This window comes from Salmo trutta, chromosome 29, assembly GCF_901001165.1.
Source record: "Salmo trutta chromosome 29, fSalTru1.1, whole genome shotgun sequence".
Lineage (NCBI taxonomy): Eukaryota > Metazoa > Chordata > Actinopteri > Salmoniformes > Salmonidae > Salmo > Salmo trutta.
In genome coordinates, this window is record NC_042985.1 from 31,315,347 (window position 1) to 31,341,102 (window position 25,756).

Here is a 25,756-nt window from a genome sequence, read left to right on the forward strand (position 1 = left end):
GGGTTGTTATGTATGCAGAAATAGTAATACCCCCCCTTGAGCACCGCATGGCCATTCAGTCCTACAAAGGGCAGACCTGGCTGTTTGTCACAAGATACTGCATTCATACTAATGGAAATATTCATAGTGTTTGAAAGGGGCACGTATTAGACGCATATTTTCTGTTTTAAGGGAAAAACTTCTCCATTTCCTCCCCTGGCACCCAAGTGGTCTCAGCGCATTTTGTATTATTCTGTATGTAAATCCGAGACACTCCATTTAGTATGATATGTTATGGATTACAATTCATACGATAAGTTATGAATAGCAATTCGTACGATATGTTACGAATTTGCAAAACTTATGGTATGTTATGAATTCCAATTTGTTGTTGCTAACGTTAGCTAGGTGGCTAACGTTAGCTAGCTCTAGGGGTTAGGGTTAAAGTTAGGAGTTAGGTTAAAGGGTTAGCGTTAGGGAAAGGTTAGCTAAAAGGCTTAAGGTTAGGGGAAGTGTTAGCTAAAAGGGTTAGGTAAGTATTTATTTGCAAAGTAGATAAAAAGAAATAAGTAGCGAAAGTTGTCATTGATGCGATTCGAACACGCAACCTTGGGTTGCTAGACGTTTGCGTTCACCCATCCACCCCGCCCAACTACCCTACTTTAGTTTTTGTTTGAAGTAACCTGTCTTATGTAACCATACCAAACGTAACATATCATACTCATTTGAGTGTCTCTGATTTACATCTACTATGCTACGTCTAATCTATGAGACCAGTCTGCTGGCACAGAAGTAGAACAGTTTCACCCATCAAGGAGGGAAGGGAAACCAAAGGGGAAGTGATTGTTTAGAGGATAGAAGAATGAGCATTGTTTCATAGAGCTGCAATGTGCATGAACAATGAATAGAGATTGACTTGGCAGCATGCACTTCTTGCGATGCCAGCTAATTTGTTAGGATTTGACTCATATTTGTTGAGAAATGTTCTCAGGTTTCAGTGAGTGAATAGTCTCCATATTTTACCCAGGAGGGCAGCTCAAGTTCCCTATTTCTTATTCACACACCACACATACTCAATGGGCCTTGTGAAGCTTTCATTCCTTGCGGCAAGGTGTTTTTCAGAGAGCGATTCGAGTTGACAAAGTTCCCCTCCTTTGTTCTGATTTGTTTAGTTTTGTCTGGTTGTCTCTGTTTAGGCCCTACTATTGTCCTGCGGATCACACGTGAATGGCTTGTATCCTTTTTAAATTGCTACCCTTAAGGGCATGTTATGATTCTTGACTTTCTCTCTCTCTGAAATGTTAGCAGTAATAGCGTGGTAATAGTAATAGCATGCAGAAACGGGAAAGTTTGAGAGTGATGTAAATGAACTCTTGTCTGTCGAAAGGAGTTTCTGTTTGGAAACATGAAAATGAGTGAGAATGGAGGTCAGGGTTGGCCGCTACATCTCCAGGAACAGACACAGACAGGAGGACTGGTTGCTTTCACATTCTCAGTTCTCCTCGCTTTTTATTTTCCAATTCCTCGCAGGCACACAGGAAGATTTTTGTTTAATGTCTTTCACAACTGTGGGGAGCTCAGTATTTGAGCATACAGTGTGTGCAGTGTGTGTGTGTGGGAAAGACAGAGGAAGGGGGATTGTCTCTGGCTGTAGGCCTCATGTAGGGCCTGCCAGATCTATAGGCTTTAGCAGCTGGCAATGGGATTCATCATCCTGGAAACCCTTCACGGCCTGTGCTCCAGGGAGGGGTTGTCTCTCTCCACTCACCCCTATAACCCAGCTCTGTGTCTGGCTGGGAGAGCTGCCCTGACTCTGGCTCCCCACCATCTCCTCTCTCCATCAGAACAGAGGAGCTGGGATCAGTCAGGCTCCCTGGGCCGGCCTCAGTCCAGGAACATCCCATTCACCCTAGTAGATATGGATGGATTAGATAGGTAGGCTATACCGAAATATGGCAATCAGAATGCAATCTAGAGCTGCTGTCATGTGGTTTTAAGCCGTAGATCCAAATCTGTGGACGTGGCTTTTTCCCCACTGTACTGGAGAGTTGCAGTAGAGCATGTAAAACTGTCAAAGCCCTGTCACATCCAGACTGGCCATTGTTATTTTAATTATCACATAAAGCCGTCCTCATTAGTTGATCGCCCCACTGTCCACATGGAGATCGGGTCCTTTTTAAACACACAGTTGATTACTTAATGGCTTCCATGAGCCATTGTTTCTCTCCCTGAGCTCAGCTGACATCATGGAACACTGGGGCGTCAATGGAAAACTGCTCCCTACATTTCCCCTTAAACCCCTCTCTCTTCAGCTACGCACACTCCAGCAGAATAGTAGGATCAGAATAAGTGCCCAGGTGATAGACTGTAGTGAGCCTAGTTAGGGTACTTTCCACTGGTGAATTGAATAAGAGTGTCCTTTCAGCTGTACAGTAGTGGAAACACAAGACATGTTGAAGACGGCAGATCTGGGACCACTGCAGTGGAAGACCTCTGTGTGACTCATTCTAACCAGAGCCAAAGAGTCAGGAGGAATCACAGGGCTCTATCGAGACCCATTGAACCCACACCGCTGTATGAGAGACACATACATAATCCACTCAACTTCTGTGAGGGATCTACATGTCATTCAACTATCAATGATATTGAAGATCTGACCTTGTGTTATGGAGCTAAAATTTGAATGACTGCAATTACGCCCAGAAAGAACCAGGCCATCATGATGAATTTGAAAGAAACAGATGATTGCATTCAGGATCATTCTGTGTTTAACGAACTTTAACATGTAGACATTGATATAGTGTTGTCTTTTTTGAGCGTCATAGTTAGTCCAGTTATAGCGCCAATTATAGTGCAGGATTACTCATAGCCACTGTTGACGAGGACGGTTACACAGTTGCCAGTTTAGAGTTTCCCAGATGTTTTGCTTGACATCAGCACCCTGCTGTTCATTCCGAAGATGTTTTCATGTTCCAGTATCTATCCCTCCTCACTACCCTTTACCCACTTGGCTCATCCAAGACGCTTACTCACCCACTCCTCTCCCATATCATCTCTCTCTCACTCCCCCACCTCTCCCTCTTTATATCCTCCCTTTCCCCTTGCTCTTCATTTCCATCTGTCTCTTTTTTCCTCTCTCTCCTACCCTCCCCCTCTTTCCCTCTCCAACCGTCTCTCTTCCTGTCTCTGTGACCCGTGCCGGACTGGGCTGTGTTCACATACCTGTAGACTGTGGTCACTGTGAGGGCCAGCTGTGGGCCCCTGGAGTCCTGTAGCTGTTGGCTTCACTGGGCCGGGCAGGCAAGCAGGCGCACATGCTCACAGACCCAACCGAGTGATCGCAGTTGGCCTCGCTTCTTATGTTTTCCCTCGCTTTCTCAACTTCCTCCCTCCGTTTTCTGCTGCTAAAGGTTATTTGTCATTTTCAATCACCTTTGATGTGGCTGCAATGAACCGTCTGGGTTGTGTGTCGTGTTTCTGCGGTGGGATAGCTCTATTCTGTATGCACATGTGAGCTGCAGTCACGTGACACTTTCTGTTGACAGTGTTTTGTGGTGTGCCTGCCTTGTCGCAGGACATGCCTTAGGTATTTGATTTTCTTTCTCTCATGTTACATTTGATGACGCAATCATGTTGCCGTGCCTCTGCTATGACTCAGCTAGCTCCAGGGAGAAGCTAAGATGTGATTGAGGAGCTGCTGTCAGGACCAGGGTGAGGTCCCTGAAAACTGGGTGTCTGCCCATCTGATTAACAGGCATTTGGCCACGCTACCGGGGAAGACAAGCTGCAGCGAAGTGCAGGGATCATATTGGCGCCACTGCCTCTTAGTATTTGTCAAAGCACTGCTTTTGTCTGAACGAGAGGAGCCTTTAACTGACTGGGTTGGTTTCTCTGGGACACTGCTTGTCACAGTCTTGCCACGTGTTCTCAGTAGCACCACTACGCTACACTGAAAACACTGTAAATGCTTGGAGGGTGGAAGGTATTGCAATCCGTTAGCTCTGATATTAGACCGATCCACTGTGAGTGTGTTGTTCATGACCTGTGGCAATTCCGCACATTGGAAATGTATTTTAATCAGATTTGGCTCTGGCAGCAGACACTGAAAACGGTGATCTGAGATGATTCACTGCTGATCTAAAGCTGATGTGGGATAAACTGCTTTACAGACAGGCCCATACAGTTAAAACAATTCAACCACCACTATCTACTGAAACGATACCAATTTGTTTTTTCAAAACATAATCTTACGGTAGCAAAACAGTGATCAGATCAGCAGCTTGGATTCTCCCAATAGGCTTTGCCTAATGGAGATGATGACATTTTGAGTGTCCGCCAGAAAATGAAAAGCACCTGAGTGTAAAAGGTCAGCTCCCTCTTCAGTGTTCTTCCAATGCAGGTTTATGTTCAGTCAGCTTAGCAGGATTACTCTGTGGAGACCTTTCTATTTGCCATACAGTAAACAACCTCAAGTTTAAGGAAAAACTGCCAAAGCCCTGGAAAGATTGGCAAGAACATTTCAATACAGGAGAGTCCCTGACTGTAAGTCAGTGGAGATAAGGAGTCCACATCTCCTCCCTCAGTCAACACAGGAGCTATAAAACAATGACATGCCAGATGGGAAACGTAGAGCCTCTGGCCAGGAGTTGGACTGGGTGTTGTATATATGAAGTGTGACTGTCTATTGACATTGAGGATTAGACTACTGTTGAGTCTACAACTATGTAATGGGAAGATATTTCAGAGTAACGTGTAACAAGTCTGTTAGTCTTTGCAGTTTGCAATGCATCATTCCGTCAGTAGTGTGGTCCATGGTTGGGTATGGTAATGGATTGACAGTGATCAAGACCCTCAAGAAACAACCACTTCTTCATATTTTCTCTAATAAAGAGGAGTTATATTGAAATATGTGTTGATGGTGAGATGTGCTCCAGAGGCACACAGGTATCCATTTGAAAACTATTCCCAGAAATAGCTATGCAACTCTGAAGGCTAACATTTGCAGGTTTATTATTGACAAATTAGAGCTTGAGACTTAATTCAGTGTGATGTCTGCGTATAAATTGTACCTCTAAATGAGGCAGCTACAGTAAGTGTAGTCCAAAGGTGTTTTACCATAGAGCATACATTATAAGGCCCTGGGCATAAGAGACCAGCTTTTCACCATGTTTGACTCTGCACAGGGCACAGACCAAGCTGGGACACACACACTCCGAGTGTGTTCCTCAGAGGTGCGTCACGACCCCAACTCTGCGGCATGCTGTTTGGTTTTCCAATCTCAATTACCATAATTTCCTGAATCTATCCGATGCATAGTTTGAGAGTCTATGGGCTCTGCTATTTAGAGCCGTTGGTGGTGGGAGTCTAGGCTGGGATGTTAGGGCTTTGACCCTGTAGGAACAACAGAGTGAGGTAGTGCTGCTTTTTGAGGAGTGGGTTCCTCCTCTCTCTCTCTCTCTCTCTCTGTCTCTGTCTCTGTCTCTCTCTCTGTCTCTGTCTCTGTCTCTGTCTGGCTAATTGCTCCCTTGATCACATGGCATTTCTCTCGGTTTCTGCACCACAGGATCTCAGCACTCTGTCACGCTCACACCACACCCGATTGGTAGATGTTTGGTGTGTGTGAAAGCGTGTGTTTGTTTGAGAACTTATAATACTACTACTACTCATCCGAACCGCTCATCTCTCATTGATTGTTAATAAGGAGATTCTTCAGTCATTGAAAAGTGGACACTGTTCATACTGTATAGAGCCCCTGACTGTATAAAGTAATCCTGATTGGCTGACCTCTACTTTCCTAGCTGGGTGCAATAGGTAGTGTAGTGTAGCTGCTCAGGCAGTCAGTCAGGTAGCCAGGCAGGCAGGGGAATGGAAACACTGGGGATATGCTACAGAGGAGGTAAACAGATAGCCAGCCAGTCCGGGAGATGGATGAAGGGAGATGGATGAAGGGAGATGGATGAAGGGAGATGAATGAAGGGAGATGGAAAGAAAGGAAGAAGGAAAGAAAGGAAGAAGGAAACACAGGAGGAACTCCTCAGACTGTTTAACTTTTCCTCGCTTCAGTTGAGTTGCAAGTTTTCTGCACTGTGTCAGCGGCTGGTTTAGTGCGTGGGTATGAGTGTGTGTGTGCACATTTGAGCGAGGATGCTTGAGATTCAATGACGGGGAGAGGGATTAATAGAAAGGAAAAAGCTCTTACTACATTTTAGCAGCACATATTTACAGTAAACTAAGAGCAGACTAGGGGCATTCCCCCTCTCTGGTCTCTGTCGAAGCCTATTGATTGTGGGATGAGAAGCTGGTGATCTCAGCCTCTGATCCAGAACCAGCTGATTAAAGACAGACACAGGGCTGCTGGTCTTTGACCATAGAACCTCCCAGCAGCCCTGCAGCAGTCTGTGGTCGTGGTTCCTCAGTGTTGAAAAGATGAACTTGAACCACACACATTCTGAGGTGGACCTCTCACCCTTGGCCGGGCAGAGACTAGTGACCCAGTAAACCAGAGTCGACTGTCACTTTTATCAGCCCCCAGGTGCACGTTTTGTTTATTGCCCTAGCTCTACCCAGCTGATTCAAATAACCAATTAATCATCAATCTTTGATTATTTGATTCAGCTGTGTAGTGCTACGGCAAAAACCAAAACGTGCAAGCGGGGGGGGGGGGCAGGACCGAGTTTGGGAAACCCAGCATTAGCTCATGTCACGTTAAATCATGCGAGGGTGAGGTAACCATGGGAATATGTACATTAAGTCCAAACAGGAACTCGCAGTGACTCGCCCCTCAGCTAATGTTGTCAGCCTAACTGGCCCATCCTCAAGATCATTGGCAGGTTCTCTGCCACTGTGAGTTTGCTAAAGACATTAAACTGCACATGACACTTGACATTTTGCACGTGTGTTATATAAAAATATATATTGTTCCTATATGATCCACTTGAAAGAAGGAGAGAGGGAGAGATGTTTAAGTTGTACCAGTGGGGGACTTCATTTCACTAACAATTAAGCCAGAGTTAATAGGAAGGCTCCCTCAAGTGGGCCAGTAAAATCCTTAGTACAAACAGCGCTGTGTGCCACACGCTAGCTAGCTCATTGACTCTCACTAATAGGACAAAGCCTGCCTTTATTCTCCCATTCTGGTTGTGTTAATTATAGATCTATAGCAGACTGTAGGCTGGGGCGGAGCGCCTGCGGGGCTGGAACACTGTACTGGGTACAGTGACTGACTGCAAGGCATTATTATGGTGGATATGTTGTGATGTGTAGGATGGGCTCTCAGCCGTCAGCTGTGGACACTGTGCAGTGCAGTGCTGTTTCCCCCTGCTGGGTCTCTGTGGGGCCACCCTCAGTGGGGCTGGTAGAAACCGTAATGCTTCTGAGTTCTTCAGACCCTGCTTATGCATTTCTTTTACGCCTGCTACTTTAGGTTACTGAGGGGCAGACCCAGAGGGCCAGATGAGAGTTGGTTGTGAGGATGAAATGGTGTGAGATGGACGGTTGTGGCAGGACTCTAACAGGCCTGGTTAGGATCCAGAGGCTAAGGGGCTGAGCACAGCACAGGGGATCAGAGCGCTGGGCTCCCAGCTCCCCCTTCCAATCGCAGAGCTCAGCCGGAGAGAGGAGAGAGAAGAGGAGAGGGGGTGTGAAGGCAGCCCTCCCAGGGCCCCAGCAGGCGGTCTGGAAAGCCCTCGTGTCCCCTGGCAGCCGCTCAAATGGCCAGCAGCTAGCTAGTTCACTGAACACAGGCTGAGTAACCAGCATTATGCCTGGACAATCACAGGGTCTGGTGTATTATCAGTATTAATAATCATCATTATTATTGTTATCATTATTATTAAAGGAATGTTTAGTGCAGAGCAGGCCACGGTTGGCTGCCATCCAGCTCTGTGTTACTGTTAACACAGTCCAGCGCTGCTGCTTTCACAGGGACCTGAGAGAGCCCTGCCTGTATGTCGACTCATTAGATGTTTTCCAGTAAGGGAGGTGTGTGTGTGGATGTGTGAGGCATGCGGTTACAAACAATTACAAGTGTCAGAGGGTGTCAGGGAGACTTGTTGATGAAAGGCAGAGTCGTAAATCAACCCCAGTCTCAGCCCTCGCCCTTTCTTCCTGTCTCCTCTCTGATTTCTTCAGAAGTCCACACATCAATGTGACCTCAATTCACAGATTTGTACCTAGATCATTCAACCACTCAGAAATATTGCTGTGTATCAGTCATTGACTGTGATGTTTGTCTGTGTCGTACCTGTCCTCTGACCTCTGACCTCTGTGTGTCCCCAGCCTGCCTGTTTCGCTACAATGCCCTGTCTCTGGTCTACCTGCTCTACCTGCTGCTACTGCCATGGTTCCTGTGGCCCAACAAACACACACTACGAGGTAAGACAACACGCCAGTCCTTCCCTTCATTTGGTAACTCCTGCTCGTTTTAATAGTTTCAGGCGTGGGTGGGTAGGTGTGGTTGTATGTGGGAACGCCGAGACCTCTCACCGCAGCATTGATATTGACGTTGATCAAATGGTGCAATGTTTGGAAGTTGTGCAATATAACAGAAGAGCCAGACAAAACATGTGCAATACGATTCCAAATGAATTGTGGTAACAACAAAAAAGAAAGGATGAAACAACGGAGCAGGTTTTCAGAGCATGGTTCACATCCTCATACATACCACAGCGTCTGTGCAGTTGGCTTCAGACAGACAGCTTCCGTACATTACATGGCAAAATCTTAACCACTAACTTCTAACTATATTTTACCTCCAAACCTATGAGGACTGGGCTGCAACTCTGATACACTTCATTATACAACGGGTGGGTCTAATGCTGATTGGTTAAAAGCGCATTCCAGCCGGTGTCTATTCCACAAGTTACCGCCGGCTAAATCTATGACGTTAAAATGCCTATTGACTCTGTTCCATCTGACTGTGCAATCCACTGTCTCATCAGCCCAGCCAGGGAAGTTATAAACTTGATCTCCACTATAAAAAGCATCTAGACATTATCTCACATTTCTTTTAGACTAACATTTAGTTTTCAACAGTGGAGATTTGTACAGACCTTACTGTCTGTCTCTCTGACATTTGCAACATTATTTTAATATTCAAATTCCATCTCCAACTGTCCCACAGTAATGAACGTGTAGGGGTCGGGAGTCGGGACGAGAGAGAGAGAGGCAGGCAGCGTTTCTCAGCCAGTCGAAATCACGAATCAGCTGACATCATTTTAATGGATATATACAAAGAAATGTAAAAAAAGGTAAATCAAGACGAAATGCAGATAGTTTGCAGTTTTTCCAGCTTCAGTTTGAAGTGATAGTGTTAGCTGTGTTGTTGGTTAACTCCTCTGAACAACAGTGTCCAATCGAGAGAGCACATTTTGTATACCTGGCTAAATCGCGCCTCATTAGCTCATTGTTATAGATGTATCCAAATAAATGTCACTAGAAAACAGCTTAAACAAATGCAGCTACTTTGCTGTTATTCTGGCTGCATTTTTTGACTGTAAATTAGCCGTAGTTGTCTAGCTAGCAAGCAAGGGATAAGAACGTTGCCAGTCAGTATGGCAATGGAACATTTAGAACGAACGACTGTGTTGCGTCTATAGATACAGAACAAAAAGACTGAACGACTGGGTCACATCCATAGATACAGAACAAAAAGAACGAACGACTGGATCGCGTCTCTAGCAACCCTAGATTTGTGTCGGGACTATATCTTGTAGAAGGATGAAATTGTATAAATAAATTAATCAATCACTTTTTTAATGAAAATATGTCGATCATTATTTGAATATGTTAGTAACCCGTTGGATAAAAGTGATAATGCCCTCGAAGCCGGTGCTTGTTGGATATATTGGCTTGGTTTGCCGGCCTTCGACGAACAACACCAGTGCCAATATATCCAACAAACACCAGCTTTCGGGCATTATCACTTAACTAAATACAGGATCTTTGGGGGTTTATAAGTTATTGGTTTTTCCTCTCAGCTATTTAAGCAATAAGGCCAGAGGGGGTGTGGCATATGGCTAAGGGTTGTGCTTTAGCACAACGCAGAGTGCCTGGATACAGCCCTTAGATGTGGTATATTGACCATATACCACTAACCCCCGAGGTACCTTATTGCTTTTATAAACCAGCCAGCATCCCGGAGTCACCTGGAGACGGGTGTTTTGCGGGTACTATTTAATGAAGCTGCCAGTTGAGGACTTGTGAGGCATCTGTTTCTCAAACTAGACACTCTAATGTACTTGTCCTCTTGCTCAGTTGTGCACCGGGGCCTCCCACTCCTCTTTCTATTATGGTTAGATACAGTTTGCGCTGTTCTGTGAAGGGAGTAGTACACAGCGTTGTACCAGATCTTCAGTTTCTTGGCAATTTCTCGCATGGAATAGCCTTAATTTCTCAGAACAAGAATAGACTGATGAGTTTCAGAAGAAAGGTCTTTGTTTCTAGCAATTTTGAGCCTGTAATCGAACCCACGAATGCTGATGCTCCAGATACTCAACTAGTCTAAAGAAGGCCAGTTTTATTGCTTCTTTAATCAGGACAACAGTTTTCAGCTGTGTTATTATAAATGCAAAAGGGTTTTCTCATGATCAATTAGCATTTTAAACTGATAAACTAAGATTAGGTAACACAACGTGCCATTGGAACACAGGAGTGATGGTTGCTGGTAATGGGCCTTTGTACACCTATGTAGATATTCCATAAAAAATCTGCCATTTCCAGCTACAATAGTCATTTACAACATTAACAATGTCTACACTGTATTTCTGATCAATTTGATGTTATTTTAATGGACAAAAAATTACCTTTTCTTTCAACAACAAGGACATTTCTAAGTGACCCCAATCTTTTGAACGGTAGTGTATGTGGCAGGGTCTACAGGCAGTTACGGACTATAAAAATCTACCCGGCCACGTCACGCACACCGACGTCTTGCTTCCAGACAAACTAAACACCTTCTTTGCCCGCTTTGAGGAGAATACAATGCCACCGACGCGTTACACGCGTTAACCCTCGCAAGGCTGCTGGCCCAGACGGCATCCCTAGCCGAGGCCTCAGAGCACATATTCAATCGCTCCCTATCCCAGTCTGTTGTCCCCACGTGCTTCATGATGGCCACCATTGTTCCTGTACCAAAGGCGGCAATGATAACTGAACTAAATGACTACCGCACTAAATGACTACCGCCCCGTAGCACTTACTTCTGTCATCATGAAGTGCTTTGAGAGACTAGTCAAGGATCATATCACCTCCACCTTACCTGCCACCCTAAACCCATATAAGTTTGCATACCGCCCCAACAGGTCCACAGACGATGCAATCGCCATCACACTGTACACTGCCCGATCCCATCTGGACAAGAGGAATTCCTATTTAAGAATGCTGTTCATTGACTACAGCTCAGCATTCAACACCATAGTACCCTCCAAGCTCATCATTAAGCTTAAGGCCCTGGGTCTCAACTCCGCCCTGTGCAATTGGGTCCTGGACTTTCTGACGGCTGCCCCCAGGTGGTGAAGGTAGGAAACAACATCTTCACCCCGCTGATCCTCAACACTGGGGCCCCACAAGGGTGGGCCTGTGCCATTAAACCCCTACAACTCATCCAGAACGCCGCAGCCCGTCTGGTGTTCAACCTTCCCAAGTTCTCTCACGTCACCCCGCTCCTCCGCTCTCTCCACTGGCTTCCAGTTGAAGCTCGCATCCGCTACAAGACCATGGTGCTTGGCTACGGAGCTGTGAGGGGAACGGCACCTCCATACCTTCAGGCTCTGATCAGGCCCTACACCCAAACAAGGGCACTGCGTTCATCCACCTCTGGCCTGCTCGCCTCCCTACCTCTGAGGAAGCACAGTTCCCGCTCAGCCCAGTCAAAACTGTTCGCTGCTCTGGCACCCCAATGGTGGAACAAGCTCCCTCACGACGCCAGGACAGCGGAGTCAATCACCACCTTCCGGAGACACCTGAATCCCCATCTCTTTAAGGAATACCTGGGATAGGATAAAGTAATCCTTCTAACCCCCCCCCCCTTAAAAGATTCAGATGCACTATTGTAAAGTGGTTGTTCCACTGGATATCATAAGGTGAATGCACCAATTTGTAAGTCGCTCTGGATAAGAGCGTCTGCTAAATGACTTAAATGTAAATGTAAATGTACTCCCTGTTCACCCATGACTGCGTGGCCATGCACGCCTCCAACTCAATCATCAAGTTTGCAGGCGGCACAACAATAGTGGGCTTGATTACCAACAACAGCGAGACAGCTTACAGAGAGGAGGTGAGGGCACTCAGTGTGGTGTCAGGAAAACAACCTCTCACTCAACATTAACAAAACAAAAGAGATGATCGTGGACTTCAGGAAACAGCATAGGGAGCACCTCTCTATCCACATCGACGGGACAGTAGTGGAGAAGGTAGAAAGTTTTAAGTTCCTCGGCGTACATAATGGACACACTGAAATGGTCCACCCACACAGACAGTGTGGTGAAGAAGGCGCAACAGCGCCTCTTCAACCTCAGGAGGCTGAAGAAATTTGGCTTGTCACTTAAAACCCTCACAACCTTTTACAGATGCACAATTGAGAGCATCCTGTTGGGCTGTATCACCGCCTGGTACGGCAACTGCACCACCCTCAACCACAAGGCTCTCCAGAGGGTAGTGCGGTCTGCACAACGCATCACCAGGGGCAAACTACCCGCCTTCCAGGACACCTACAGCACCTGATGTCACAGGAAGGCAAAAAAGATCATCAAGGGCAACAACCACCCGAACCACTGTCTGTTCACCCCGCTACCATCCGGAAGGCGAGGTCAGTACAGGTGCATCAAAGAAGGGACTGAGAGACTGAAAAACAGCTTCTATCTCAAGGCCATCAGATTGTTAAACAGCCATCACTAACACAGAGAGGCTGCTGCCTACATACAGACTCAAATCATTGGGCACTTAAATAAATGGATCACTAGTCATTTTAAATAATGCCACTTTAATAATGCTTACATATCTTACATTATTCATCTCATATGTACAGTTGAAGTTGGAAGTTTACATACACTTAGGTTGGAGTCATTAAAACACGTTTTTCAACCACTCCAAATTTCTTGTTAACAAACTATAGTTTTGGCAAGTCGGTTAGGACATCTACTTTGTGCATGACAAGTCATTTTTCCAACAATTGTTTACAGACAGATTATTTCACTTATAATTCACTGTATCACAATTCCAGTGGGTCAGAAGTTTCCATACACTAAGTTGACTGTGCCTTTAAACAGCTTGGAAAATTCCAGAAAATTATGTCATGGCTTTAGAAACTTCTGATAGGCTAATTGACATCATTTGAGTTAATTGGAGGTTTACCTGTGCATGTATTTCAAGGCCTACCTTCAAACTCAGTGCCTCTTTGCTTGACATCATGGGAAAATCAAAAGAAATCAGCCAAGACCTCAGAAAAAAATGTGTAGACCTCCACAAGTCTAGTTCATTCTTGGGATCAATTTCCAAACGCCTGAAGGTACTACGTTCATCTGTACAAACAATAGTACGCAAGTATAAACACCATGGGACCACGCAGCCATCATACCGCTCAGGTAGGAGACGCGTTCTGTCTCCTAGAGATGAACGTACTTTGGTGCGAAAAGTGCAAATCAATCCCAGAACAACAGTAAAGGACCTTGTGAAGATGCTGGAGGAAACAGGTACAAAAGTATCTATATTCACAGTAAAACGAGTCCTACGTCGACAACCTGAAAGGCCGCTCAGCAAGGAAGAAGCCACTGCTCCAGAACCACCATAAAAAAAGCCAGACTACAGTTTGCAACTTCACATGGGGACAAAGATTGTACTTTTTGTCCTCTGGTCTGATGAAACAAAAATAGAACTCTTTGGCCATAATGACCATTGTTATGTTTGGAGGCTAAGGGGGAGGCTTGCAAGCCGAAGAACACCATCCCAACCGTGAAGCACGGGGGTGGCAGCATCATGTTTCGGGGGTGCTTTGCTGCAGGAGGGACTGGTGCACTTCACAAAATAGATGGCATCATGAGGATGGAAAAATTATGTGGATATATTGAAGCAACCTCAAGACATCAGTCAGGAAGATAAAGCTTGGTTGCAAATGGGTCTTCCAAATGGACAATGACCCCAAGCACACTTCCAAAGTTGTGGCAAAATGGCTTAAGGACAACAAAGTCAAGGTATTGGAGTGGCCATCACAAAGCCCTGACCTCAATCCTGTAGAAAAGTTGTGGGCAGAACTGAAAAAACGTGTGCGAGCAAGGAGGCCAAGAAACCTGACTCAGTTACACCAGCTCTGTCAGGAGGAATGGGCCAGAATTCACCCAACTTATTGTGGGAAGCTTGTGGAAGGCTACCAGAAACGTTTGACCCAAGTTAAACATTTTAAAGTCAATGCTACAAAATACCAATTGAGTGTATGTAAACTTCTGACCCACTGGGAATGTGATGAAAGAAATAAAAACTGAAATACATAATTCTCTCTACTATTATTCTCACATTTTACATTCTTAAAATAAAGTGGTGATCCTAACTGACCTAAGACAGGGAATTTGTACTAGGACTAAATGTCAGGAATTGTGAAAAACTGAGTTTAAATGTATTTGGCTACGGTGTATGTAAACTTCCGACTTCAACTGTATATACTGTATTTTATACCCTCTATTGCGTCTTGCCTATGCCGGTCTATATATTTATATGTACATATTCTTATTCCATCCCTTACATTGTGTGTATTAGGTAGTCGTCGTGGAATTGTTAGATATTACTGCACGGTCAGAACGAGAAGCACAAGCATTGTGCTACACTCGCATGAAATCAAATCAAATTTTATAGGTCACATACACATGGTTAGCAGATGTTAATGCGAGTGTGGCGAAATGCTTGTGCTTGTAGTTCCGACCGTGCAGTAATATCTAACAAGTAATCTAACAATTTCACAACAACTACCTTATACACACATTAACATCTGCTAACCATGTGTATGTGACCAATACAATTTGATTTGATAAACCAGCTCCCTTTTGATATTTCCCAAATGATGCCCAAAGGAGGTGTTGAATATTATGAATATCTCATGTCAAATGTGTGAACTGACAAACTGACAGACAGTCTTTGAAAGGCCAGTCAGCAGTTGCTACATCCAATTTTGGACTGTTAAATGAATTAGATATATCTAGTGATTCTTGAAGAATATAACCTCTAACTGCCTCGAGCTTAGTTCCACTGTCATACCCATCAGAACCCAAAATATAAGCTTGTTTAACTCCAATGTTTGTAAACAAAGTCAATGTAAACAAACATGGTTAAAACTATCATTTTGATCTCCTAGATGGTCAGGTCAGTCCTGGCATCCAAAGCTCTCTCTATTTATTTGAGAGTGGTTTCTATTTCATTTGAGAGTGGTTTCTATTTCTAAAGCACCATCCCTCCGCTGTTTACCAAAACAAGTGGTGGGGTACCCGCTTTGTCATTTTTTTTTAAATTCCGGATTACCCCTTTAAAGAGTGATTTGAATTTGGGCCTTTTAACTATAACACACAGGGCCACCCAAGCTCAAGTTCTAGTCCCTAATTTACTTTTATGTGTAAAAATGTGTGGTCTGTTTAGGAATAAAAACTAATTTGCAGGGGGTTGTGATATTAATGTGGAAAGTGGAAAAACATAATGGTCAGTAATTTGCGATGGCAACGAGACAGGAATTCATCTGAAAAATGCAGAAACCTCTTATTCCTGACTCTGCTCTGGAAGCCAACCTTCATTACCACAATACACTCCCGTTGAGGGGCTGTATTACAGGGATTTCTCGCTTCACGTTTGGGAGTTTTTCAATCTCTACCTTCTCGTGATTTGCAGGTGCAGTATTTTCCCTCAGTATTCCCTCGATCTAAAGTTCAGATCTCACAGTACTTAGTTGCAGTCTGTGTTAATCTCCTGCAGACATGATAAAAACACAGCAGATGTTGTTTTTCAAAGCTGTACAAAGAAAAATTCTGTCAGCAGCACAAACCTACTGCTCAATGATGTCCTTATTCTATAGTTAAGAGGGTATACAGAACTATAGAGCTAACCTCTTGACAGCTTTACTCTTCATAAATATTGCTCTATTTTAGACAGACAAATCTCCGGGTGTGCTCTTAATCAAATACCAACAAACAGTGGATATGATTTCAGGTCTGGAAAATCCACTCTTTCCACATCCTGCCCCTATCCTCCACCCACTCCCCTGTCTGTGGTAGCAGTTTAATGGTCTATGGTGGCTGTAGAGCGAACAATAGAAATGGGACACATTTTTAACAGCACAGATAAGCACACACACCCTGCACCCAGCCTTAACCCCCAGAGGCTTGTTTATCCAACATATCAACTGGCTCACGCTCCTGAGAGCCAATGGGCGCTATCAGTTCCTGTACTGGTGATAAGGTCTACAGTGAATCAGACCCCGTTCCTGCCGCCTCTGGGAAAATAAACACAGACCCGGAAGCGCGCTTATTATAGATAATTAAAACATTCTCTCTCTTTTGTTCTTTTTTTTTCTTTCATCGATGGGAGATTATATCAACAAGCTGCGTTTTAATACTATTGTCTCCGTGCTGTTAGGGTCAATAACCCTCGTTTCTTTTAGAGGGGAAAAGGGGGGAAATCTGAGCATGATAAGCTGTGTGGGGTCACATGACTATTGCTGGGGGAACTGAATATGTGTAAATGGTGAGAGGTTTATTTCAGGGAGACTCGCTGGCGGAGGTGATTCCCTGTAGGAAAATCCCAGAGTCTGCCAGCCTCTATTAAATGAAGCCTGACAGAGAATAGGATTAACGCTTTTAATGAAAACCATCTTGAATCGTTCCCTGCCTCCAATTATCAGCACTTTTCTTGGTCCTGGCCGCCATGGGAGGACCAAATGCATGCAATCAAGGGGGCAGCTGGGTGAACCAGGAGGATTCTGGAGACGTCGAGCAGAAACGACCCCTCCGCCTCACCTCCACATGCTCCTCCTTTCCAGGGAAAATCTAATCTCACCCTCTGTGAATGTGGTGGATCGTGGGGCATATTAGGGTTGAGAGTAGCCATGGTCACAATGCCCTCTGTGGATTAGAGGGTTAAAGGAGCCGTCTTATGTCATGCTGACCTGGTTCCAGATGCTCTGGCCTGTCTGGAAAGAAACTATGACTGTTTCCAGGGACGGAGAGGAAGATGGAGAGGAAGCTTGTTCCATCTGCATTACAATGACTAAAGGCTACCACATGCATGTGCGCTCTTGCTTTCCCCTTTTGTGTTATTGAATCGATCCCTTACTGTCATTCATTCAGTAACGGAAGCTAAGACTGATATTGAATCGATCCCTTACTGTCATTCATTCAGTAACGGAAGCTAAGACTCAATTAAGTGGTTCTCGCCAACTGTATTGCCCATAAGGGATGGTATCATTGGATTCTTTGAGGCCACTGACAGAGAGGACCGTGATAAGGCTTAATAGTCCCTTTCAGCTCCTCCCCAGCCCAAACCTCACCGGATACACTGTGTTTGACATTCCCTTCAAAAGACTGTTTTCCATTGCTCGCTCCCCATTATCTAAATCCCCCGTATTGTACAATCTGGACACACTGTCGTTTCCCCAGAGCTGATAAGTAAAAGGACAAATATTGAGCACCTGTCTGGAGCCTGCTGGGTTACACTGTTTCCAACATAGGAAAAAGATAGGGGATTTATTCACTGGTATTCAGGTCCGACGCTCGCAGGGTGTCACGTCAAATCTCCTCCCCTGTGTATTCTATTCACACCTGCTGGGGCTTTACAACGTCCCTTCCTGAGGCCCTGCTGTCGAGACATTGTCCATATCCACAGCTTTCATGTCGCCGGGGAAACATCAGTTTGAGACATGGAGGGTTGAATGTCCCTTCTGGTTTTTGTTTGGTGTGCCTTTTTGTTGAGGAAGGCTTCGTGTGGCTTTCAAAGGCTCCAAAGCCCAACTGTCACAGACTGTCATGCTGATAAATGAGAGGGTGTGAGGGAAATGCACACCAGGCCAGGCCTCCCTAAATGAGTACTCAAGGCCGACCACAGCTTAAACTGGGCAGAGAATAGACTGTGGGAAGGGTGGGAAGTGCCGTTGACAACTAGTTTGCAGCTGATTTCAGATGATTTCTGTTCCAATGCTGATATATCGGACAGGACGGCTGTCTGTTCTCAGACAAATATGAGACCACTCTCAATAGGCCCATCTGGACCAGAATTTCCATTCAATTTGTGGTCCTTTTATTTGTCATTTTCCCCTATGGAGAAATGGAGCAGGTTCAGCCATTGAAAATAGAGTCCAGTATTTTGAATAATGAGAGAGAACTAGCATCAGTATGTAAGGTATCTGTCCACCGCCACATGGAGCAAAACGATATACTGCTAGTCTGCACTGAAGAGGCTGCATATTTCATCACAAACCATGAAAACCTGTAAATCATTTTTAATAATGAAAGCAAATTACATCACTATCTTCATTAAATGGCATGTAAAGTACACCTACAAACATATTGGCTATTTTATGGCTTGACCCTTACTTTCCTTTACCTGCTAGGAGGCTGCTGAGGGGACGACGGCTCATAATGACTGGAATGGAATGGTATCAAACGCATGATTTTCATCTGTTTAATACTATTCCATTCACTTCATTCCAGCCATTACACTTGATTCCAGACATTATTATGAGCCGTCCTCCCCTCAGCAGCCTCCACTGCAGCTGGGAGTTATGTGGGAGGCAGGTTTAGGGGTCAATTCCATTTGAATTCCAGTTGTCTTCAATGCTTTTCAATGAGGAACATTTGGAATTGAAATGGAATTGACCCCAACCCTGGTGGGAGAAGTGAGGGTCTGCGGACCTCAGGGTGGTTGCTTCTCCTGGTTAGATCAGTGGCCTGAGAGTGAGAGGCCATGGGGCCAGAGAGGAGCTTTTCCCAGAGGCAAGCCTGCTATGTGCCCTCCGCTCCTCTGCCCCAACAGGAACTGGGATTCCACACACCACTGTTATTTCAGCAGAGTCGTCTTACGCAAACGGCAGCTTTTCTCACACCAACGCAGCACTGCGACAGGACAGGATGTCAGAGAACAGCACAGATAAGCGTAGGGAGCAGGACATGACGTACGATCCAAACACGTCATGCAAAACAACAAAACATAAATAAATGTCATTTTTGTTTACTGTCGGGCAGCTGTTTCTTCTGGTGGCTGATTTTATTGTTGCTGGTTGGTAGAAGTTATTAAACAAATGTAGCCTAGTGTGATGAGTTTACACACATAGAACATGTGAATGAGATCCCTCTAGTAAGCAGGCCAACTAGCAGGGTCAGTGTGTTCTCTCACTCTAATATTTGAGCAGTACAGTACGGGTGGTGTAAGCCAGAGATGTAGTGTGTACCGTACGGGTGGTGTAAACCAGAGATGCAGTGTGTACCGTACGGGTTGTGTAAACCAGAGATGTAGTGTGTACCGTACGGGTGGTGTAAGCCAGAGATGCAGTGTGTGTGTTTCCAGTCAGTGGATGGTGTTAGGAATTGAAAACCGGTCAAGGTGTGGAGAAATGCGCGATGCAAAATACAAGACTTCTATGTTTAAAGGTTTAACAGACAGACAGATAGGAAGACATTACTCTAAGAGGTTCGCAGCAAATGTTTCCTCTTCCAGAGGGGAGGGCAGACCTAAATCCTCTTGCCTTATCTGTTTGCTGTTTCACTTTTTCGTGCCTGGTTCCAAAACATTCAATCAAGGCTGAGACCTTGGGTTGAATAGACCTATACATTTGAAACGTCTTAATCGCTTAAGGACACCCATGGCTGATTTTATGGCTCAAGGGCCCAGATAGCAGTTACCAAGACCTGCTTTACCGTGACCTCTGGCATTTGAGATGGTACCTAAAGGCCAAATTTCAATAGGGAATAATCATCAGAAAATAACATGCCCACAGTGCCCTAATTTAAACCACAACGCCCTCTGTACCCTGGACTGTTGTGTCCGGAGGCTGGCCCTGTGGGCTCCTCTCCATAACAGCCATGTTTACACTGGCCATCTAAACCACATTTTTACGATGCGCTGGAAAAAATAAGCCGTTATGCTTGAGGTCCTCTTTTGGAAAGCTCCCCCCTTTACAAATGAGGTAAATTCAAAGAAAATACTTTGTTTTAATTTAATAACAAACCAAAAAAAACAGCACAGTATCTCTCAGAGTGCCTGGCAGGAGTGGGCTCATTTCTCAGGGATGAAACTCAGTTAGGTTCTGTTTTCGACTTGTGCCTGTTATTCCATCTCCCTTCAGTCTAAATAATGTACAAGAATAAATAAACCCAACAGCTGCAGGATAACCTCAAGACCAAACTGTGAAAGTTGTGGCTGTTTAGCGGCCTGAGTATTAAACATAATACCCTGCTCTTTTAACATGCACTGTTTTCCTTTCCACTCTAACCCGGGCCCAGAAACCCTGCTGCACCCCTCCATGTCAGGTGCACTACAGTCACAAGACTTGTTAAAACAATGTTCAGAGCTACTCTCGTAAAGCTTCCAATTCCTCCAAATGATCCTGTTTCATGGAAAATCCAGTAATGTCACCCCAGATTTCAGGTTTTAGTTGAGGTTTTACGACGCATACGCCACAAGGGTGAGTGGGGAAGGAGGGCGGCCGCTGAAACCGTTTTTTAAAGACGTCACCAGAGCGAATTTCTGCCTGTCTCTGAAAATACAAACTAGAAAAGGCAAACATGGCCTAGAAAAAAGGTCCTGCAGTTCACTGAGTTAGGGTTTGATCTCCCTGTAGTGGACTACACTACCCAGTGGCCTCTGCTCACCTCTGGCTTTCACCAAGAACCCTGCTGCCCCCACTCCGATCCCAAACCAGACCTTCCCAGATTGTTCACTATCTGATGAGAGATGATGAGGCCATGACTACAATGGTTGTCATTGGCTGTCATGTCATGCTGTCCCTGGTGTGAAGATGGATGGGATTTTAATATCATGTTTGGTTTGTGTTATGTCTTGTTAGTACTTAGACATAGTGATGGCAGGTCTCAGATGTCGTTTCCACATTGGTGGCTGTGCTGGTCTCTCCTCAGAGAGATCTCATATGAAGCCTGCTCTGGAAAGAAGACTACATACCACGCTCTGGTTCCCTATGAGGAGCTGTCTCCCTCTGGCCTTGTATTAAGACACTGGAATGCACCTCCACATTCCATTCCTACTTTACCTCTTGGAAGAGGAAACAATCCCAAAACTTCGATTACGGTGCAGATGACTTAGTGGTGTGCAATGACAGTGTAAATACAGGCAAGTGGGTCTAGGCGTGCATATTGTTGAGGTGTTTTAGAGGTCATGTCACTCTAGCTGACGGTCCTGAGTAATGTAACGTAGGAATGTAGTGGATGGATATCTCCATGATGACCCTGCAAAGAACTATGATGGGTTATGCTGATAGACCTTCAGGTCCTACAGGAGAGGGAAGGACTCAATAGCCTTGAACTATACCGTGACACAGGACACATGCTGAAGATTAGCAAGGCAGTTACAGAATTTGGAGTTGAGTATTAAAGAGACTATCCATGTAATGACAATGACATCATGATTTTCCAGTAGCAGGGGTAGAGAGCCGGGGGATTGAAGAGAGGGAAGACGGTGCAGTGAACTTAACTTACACACACACACACACACACTTGGAGACAGAGGAGCTTATGTGCAAGGGTTTGGGTTGCAGCAGTTGAGTAGAGCTGTCTGTAGTAAGTCAGAGTGAACTCGTCGTCAACAGGTGGTCTAGGTCGTGTACAACACCTTCCATTACTATTTACTCTCTTGGACAAGGTCCCTTCTTTTCCAGCGTGCTCGATGTGTGTCCGCTGGTCGTTACGGTAGGCAGGCTGTGTGTCTGACATTTACCAGCCCTGTCACGTCTCTTTTTAAAACATTATTTTCTATCTCATACATGAAAAGATAAACATGTCCAACAGAGTGTCTGTGATGGATGTTGATCCTGCACAAAGGAGGGGGGGAGGGGAGGGGGCAGTCTTAACCTTTTCACAAAGTTCACATTGCGTCACTGAGGGGTGCAATCCAAATCAAATGTGAATGGTTCACTGTGCATGAAATGATTTAAAAGGATGATGCTCAGAAAGCAGGCCCATGAATGATAATCTCTCACTGCTCTGGCGTACTACCTCTAGCTAGCAATGCAACGTTGAATATTATTTCATCTTCAGGTCTAGTATTAGTCATAAATGTAAATTGGTGTTCGTGGGATAAACCTACATCTGGGATCAGGGATAAGCCTGTAAATGCAGTACCTAGCCTCCTGTCTGCTGTAATTGAGGGGGTGATAGAGCAGCACTGAGCCGTTAAACTGCCCTTCGCCTTGCAGGCCGCAGAGAAAAAAATCTCCATAAAACACAATCAAAGCCCTAAGCTCGTCCCTTAACACTGACTTGTTGTAGCTGCTAATTTTCTTGAGCCAGTCAACGCCTGTAAAGGAAAATCCCCCATGATTCCACAGGGACCTGCAGCGTTCGTTCACTACACTGGGAGTTTGTGCCTGTGTCTTAACTGTGGCCCGTTTCACACCACCGATGGGAGCTGACAGCTTTATGGGGAGACCAATCAAAGCTGCCTCACACAAACATGTGGCGAGGAGGAGGGGCTTCAGGGCTAGAACGGGCAGGGGGCCATTTTATGGTCAGCAGCACAGTTCGGCACGGTCAGTACATCCATGCCATCCACAGGCTTGTTCCCATTTAGTTTAAAAACGGGCAATTAACTGTTACAAGCCAGTCATGCTTAGACTCTAAAGGTACTGCTGTGATTACTAGTGCCTCCATGGCCTCAGTATGTGTTCTGTGTTCTGACTGGTGGAAAATGAAGCATCATTTTGAAGGTGAGATGATGTTGAGTCAGATCAGGACAGGTCCTTGGAAAACACTTCAACCCAAACCCTCTATAATGACCTGCTGTCCTGTTCATGCTTAGTACTGTGCACGCTGCTATTTCCTGAACCTATTTTACCTGAGGGATGGGAGGAACTGATTGTTATCCTCCCTTTTCATATTATACATTGCCACCCCCCCTTCCCCTCCTCTAACGCCATCTCTCTCTTTTCTCCAGGACATACTGGACGCTTCATCAAGGCTCTGTTCTGCACCAGTCTTCTCTTCCTGCTAGCCCATGTCTCCTTCCAGATCTGCCTGTACACTCTCCCTGACCTGGACCATGCACTGGGAAACAACTGTGAGTGACGTCTTTGACACAGGCCGTTCCATTGCCATGTTTTCAGTCCGCATATCTAAACAATGGCCTGTGCAATACATAAGGGGCTTGTTTAGGTTCAATCAATCACTTAGACCTCGTGTCAAACTCATCCCGCCCAGGGCCGAGTGTCTGCGGGTTTTCGCTCCGCCCTTGGAACTTTGATTGATGAATTAAGGTCGCTGATTAGTGAGGAGCTCCCCTCACCTGGTTGTCTAGGTCTTAACTGAAAGGAAAAACCAAAAACCAGCAGACACTAGACCCTCCTTGGGAAGAGTTGGACACCCATGACTTAGACTAAAGAAACTCCTTGAAATCATTGCTTCTCCCTCCCTGATTTAATTTTTGACACGTTAAGTCCAGCTGTCTTCACACTCAGTTTACTGCTCAGTATTCCACGCCGGTGGCTAACGACAATCAGTGAATGCTCCATGCTTACCACTGTCCGTCTGTAGAAAATGTGGATTTTGTTTTGTGGTCTGCACTTGTTTTGGCCAGGCCGTATCAATATGTCCTCAAGGAGCTTTAATAGCTAAAGCAGTGTTCTTTGATGTCATATTATTTGCTTCTCTGGACCATGTGAGTTAGTCCACCATGCGGACTCCAGCTTCAGTCTGTCCATGCCTAGGCTCCTCACAAGCCCGTTCAGATACCGACACGGTGGCTTACTCCCAGAGTTACTGGGGGCTCATGGGAACATCTACGGTAGCTGCAGCAGGACTCTATGTTGTAGTTGTTCTCTACAGTTCTTGCCTTGTATGACATGTCCCGCCCCTAAACGACACTCCAAGTCAGAGCCCGAGTGGCCTGGGGAGAGCTGGTAGTCCTAACACTCTCTGTCTTTACAGGTAGTTTGTGGGAGACACTATCGAGGCATGTCGGTGTATCCAGGTATGTGAGGAATGTTTGGAAACGGTGTATCTTGTCACTGAGGATCATTCCTCCCTGAACTGTGTGTGGAGATCATATACTGTTATTTTCAGAATTCAACCAATGTTCACTCTTACATCTCTTTTTGTTCTTTCTGTTTGTTCTTTGACCTTATGACTCACTGGTAGTGGTACATGTTATCATTTATGTACCCTCTTTACTGTCTTTGTGTGAGAATGTACACGGTGTAGTTCCTCGTTAGGTCTTTGACCCCTGCATGTGGCTCTGTCTTCTAGGCTGCCCCTGGATGACCCGTGGAGTGTGGTGCGTCTGCTGACCCCTGACCTGGGGGTGTTTGTGATCTCCCTGGTTACCCTGGTGGTGTGTAACCGGCTGGCCAAGAAGAGAGATGACGTCACTTTCCTGCCGGTAGCCTCCGACTCCACACAGGGGGTGAGTGGTTATCTACTCTATAGACACAGACTGGGCCTCACCGCTATGCTGCTATTGATATGGGTCATATGTGGGACATGCGCGCTCACACACATTTATCATGCAAGTGCTAGGTAAAATACCCCAGAAACACTAATATGCAGAGCTTAATTTGAGCCGGATCCTGCACCTCCCCGTTTTGGACTGTTTTGTTCCGGAAACCTATTTGGCCGGATCTGGTACCTCTCGTGTCATGAAAAATAATTGTCACTTTTTGCAATGTAAAAATTAGAATGAAAGCCATCAAAGTTCATTCTCCTGCGCCCACAAAAAAACGTCATGTGAAAAAGTAGATTCTAAGAGTTGATTTGGGTTGGGCCGGCCCGAGTCTATGGTTTATGCAACATTGTAACCTATGTTTGAGACCAACCCGTGGCTGTGTGAGAAGCGCGCCAGTATCTCTCACATAACTAGAATGAGATTCACTTTCTATGATCTCTCTGCTCTGATAGACATGAACCTGCAACTCTCATCTCTCCAGCGTTGCACTTCATCATGTATTTCCTTTATAGAATCATAGGGTCCTGAAGGAACTGCGCCAAGGGTCCTGAAGGAACTGCAGCACCCCTGATGAATTGAAATACATTTGCCAAAGTTATAGAATTACTGCTGTCTGTTCAGAAATAAATGAAATAATTCAGAATAGCCTACTACACAATGAGAAGGCCTATAATTTAGCAATTGGCATAACAATGGCATAACAAGGAATAGCCTACAGTCGGGAACGCCCGGCTAATCTGTCAGTGAAAAAACAGCATGTACATGTAGACAAAACAGGCCTTTCGCAATATTTCAAATACAATCGAGGGGAAATACAGGTTGGAAAGCAAATGGCTCCTGCTGAAAAGGAGAGAGAGAGAGATCTCATTGGGTGAGTCAGTGAAACTGGAAAGCTGGTTTAGGACTATAACTTCCTCCTCAATATGTGTCTCCACACGCCTAGGCTATTGATGGATTCAAGACAATGTCGTTTTTATTGATCTCAGTTTGTCAGTGTCAAAGTAGCCTGCCATTTCGATAATTTGTGCTGTATTAAAAAAGATTCTGCCAAAGTCTCCAGTCATGTAACATGACGTATGAAATGCGTTTTATAAAAGTCCCCCAAAAATGTTGATCCTAGGCTACTATAAATGTTCCCCATGTGTGCAAC

General features: G+C 45.2%; 1 protein-coding gene and 1 long non-coding RNA gene across 3 annotated transcripts in view; one reads left to right on the top strand and one right to left on the bottom strand.

Moving 5' to 3' along the window:
• LOC115167386 (piezo-type mechanosensitive ion channel component 1) overlaps window positions 1-25,756 on the top strand; it is a 73,352-nt gene that overhangs the window by 16,136 nt on the left and 31,460 nt on the right. For both annotated transcript variants that reach the window (XR_003870483.1, XM_029721778.1), the window contains exons 2-5: window positions 8,257-8,352; window positions 23,104-23,226; window positions 24,093-24,135; window positions 24,411-24,567. Coding sequence is in view for 1 of the 2 variants with exons in the window: in XM_029721778.1 (XP_029577638.1) it covers window positions 8,257-8,352; window positions 23,104-23,226; window positions 24,093-24,135; window positions 24,411-24,567 (419 nt within the window). In the remaining variant the exon portion in view is untranslated. The remainder of the gene's footprint in view (window positions 1-8,256; window positions 8,353-23,103; window positions 23,227-24,092; window positions 24,136-24,410; window positions 24,568-25,756) is intronic.
• Window positions 1,428-3,516, bottom strand: LOC115167389 (uncharacterized). The gene is made up of 2 exons (XR_003870484.1): window positions 3,202-3,516; window positions 1,428-1,888 (listed from the first exon to the last, which is right to left on the bottom strand). It is a non-coding gene; the product is annotated as an uncharacterized LOC115167389 (long non-coding RNA).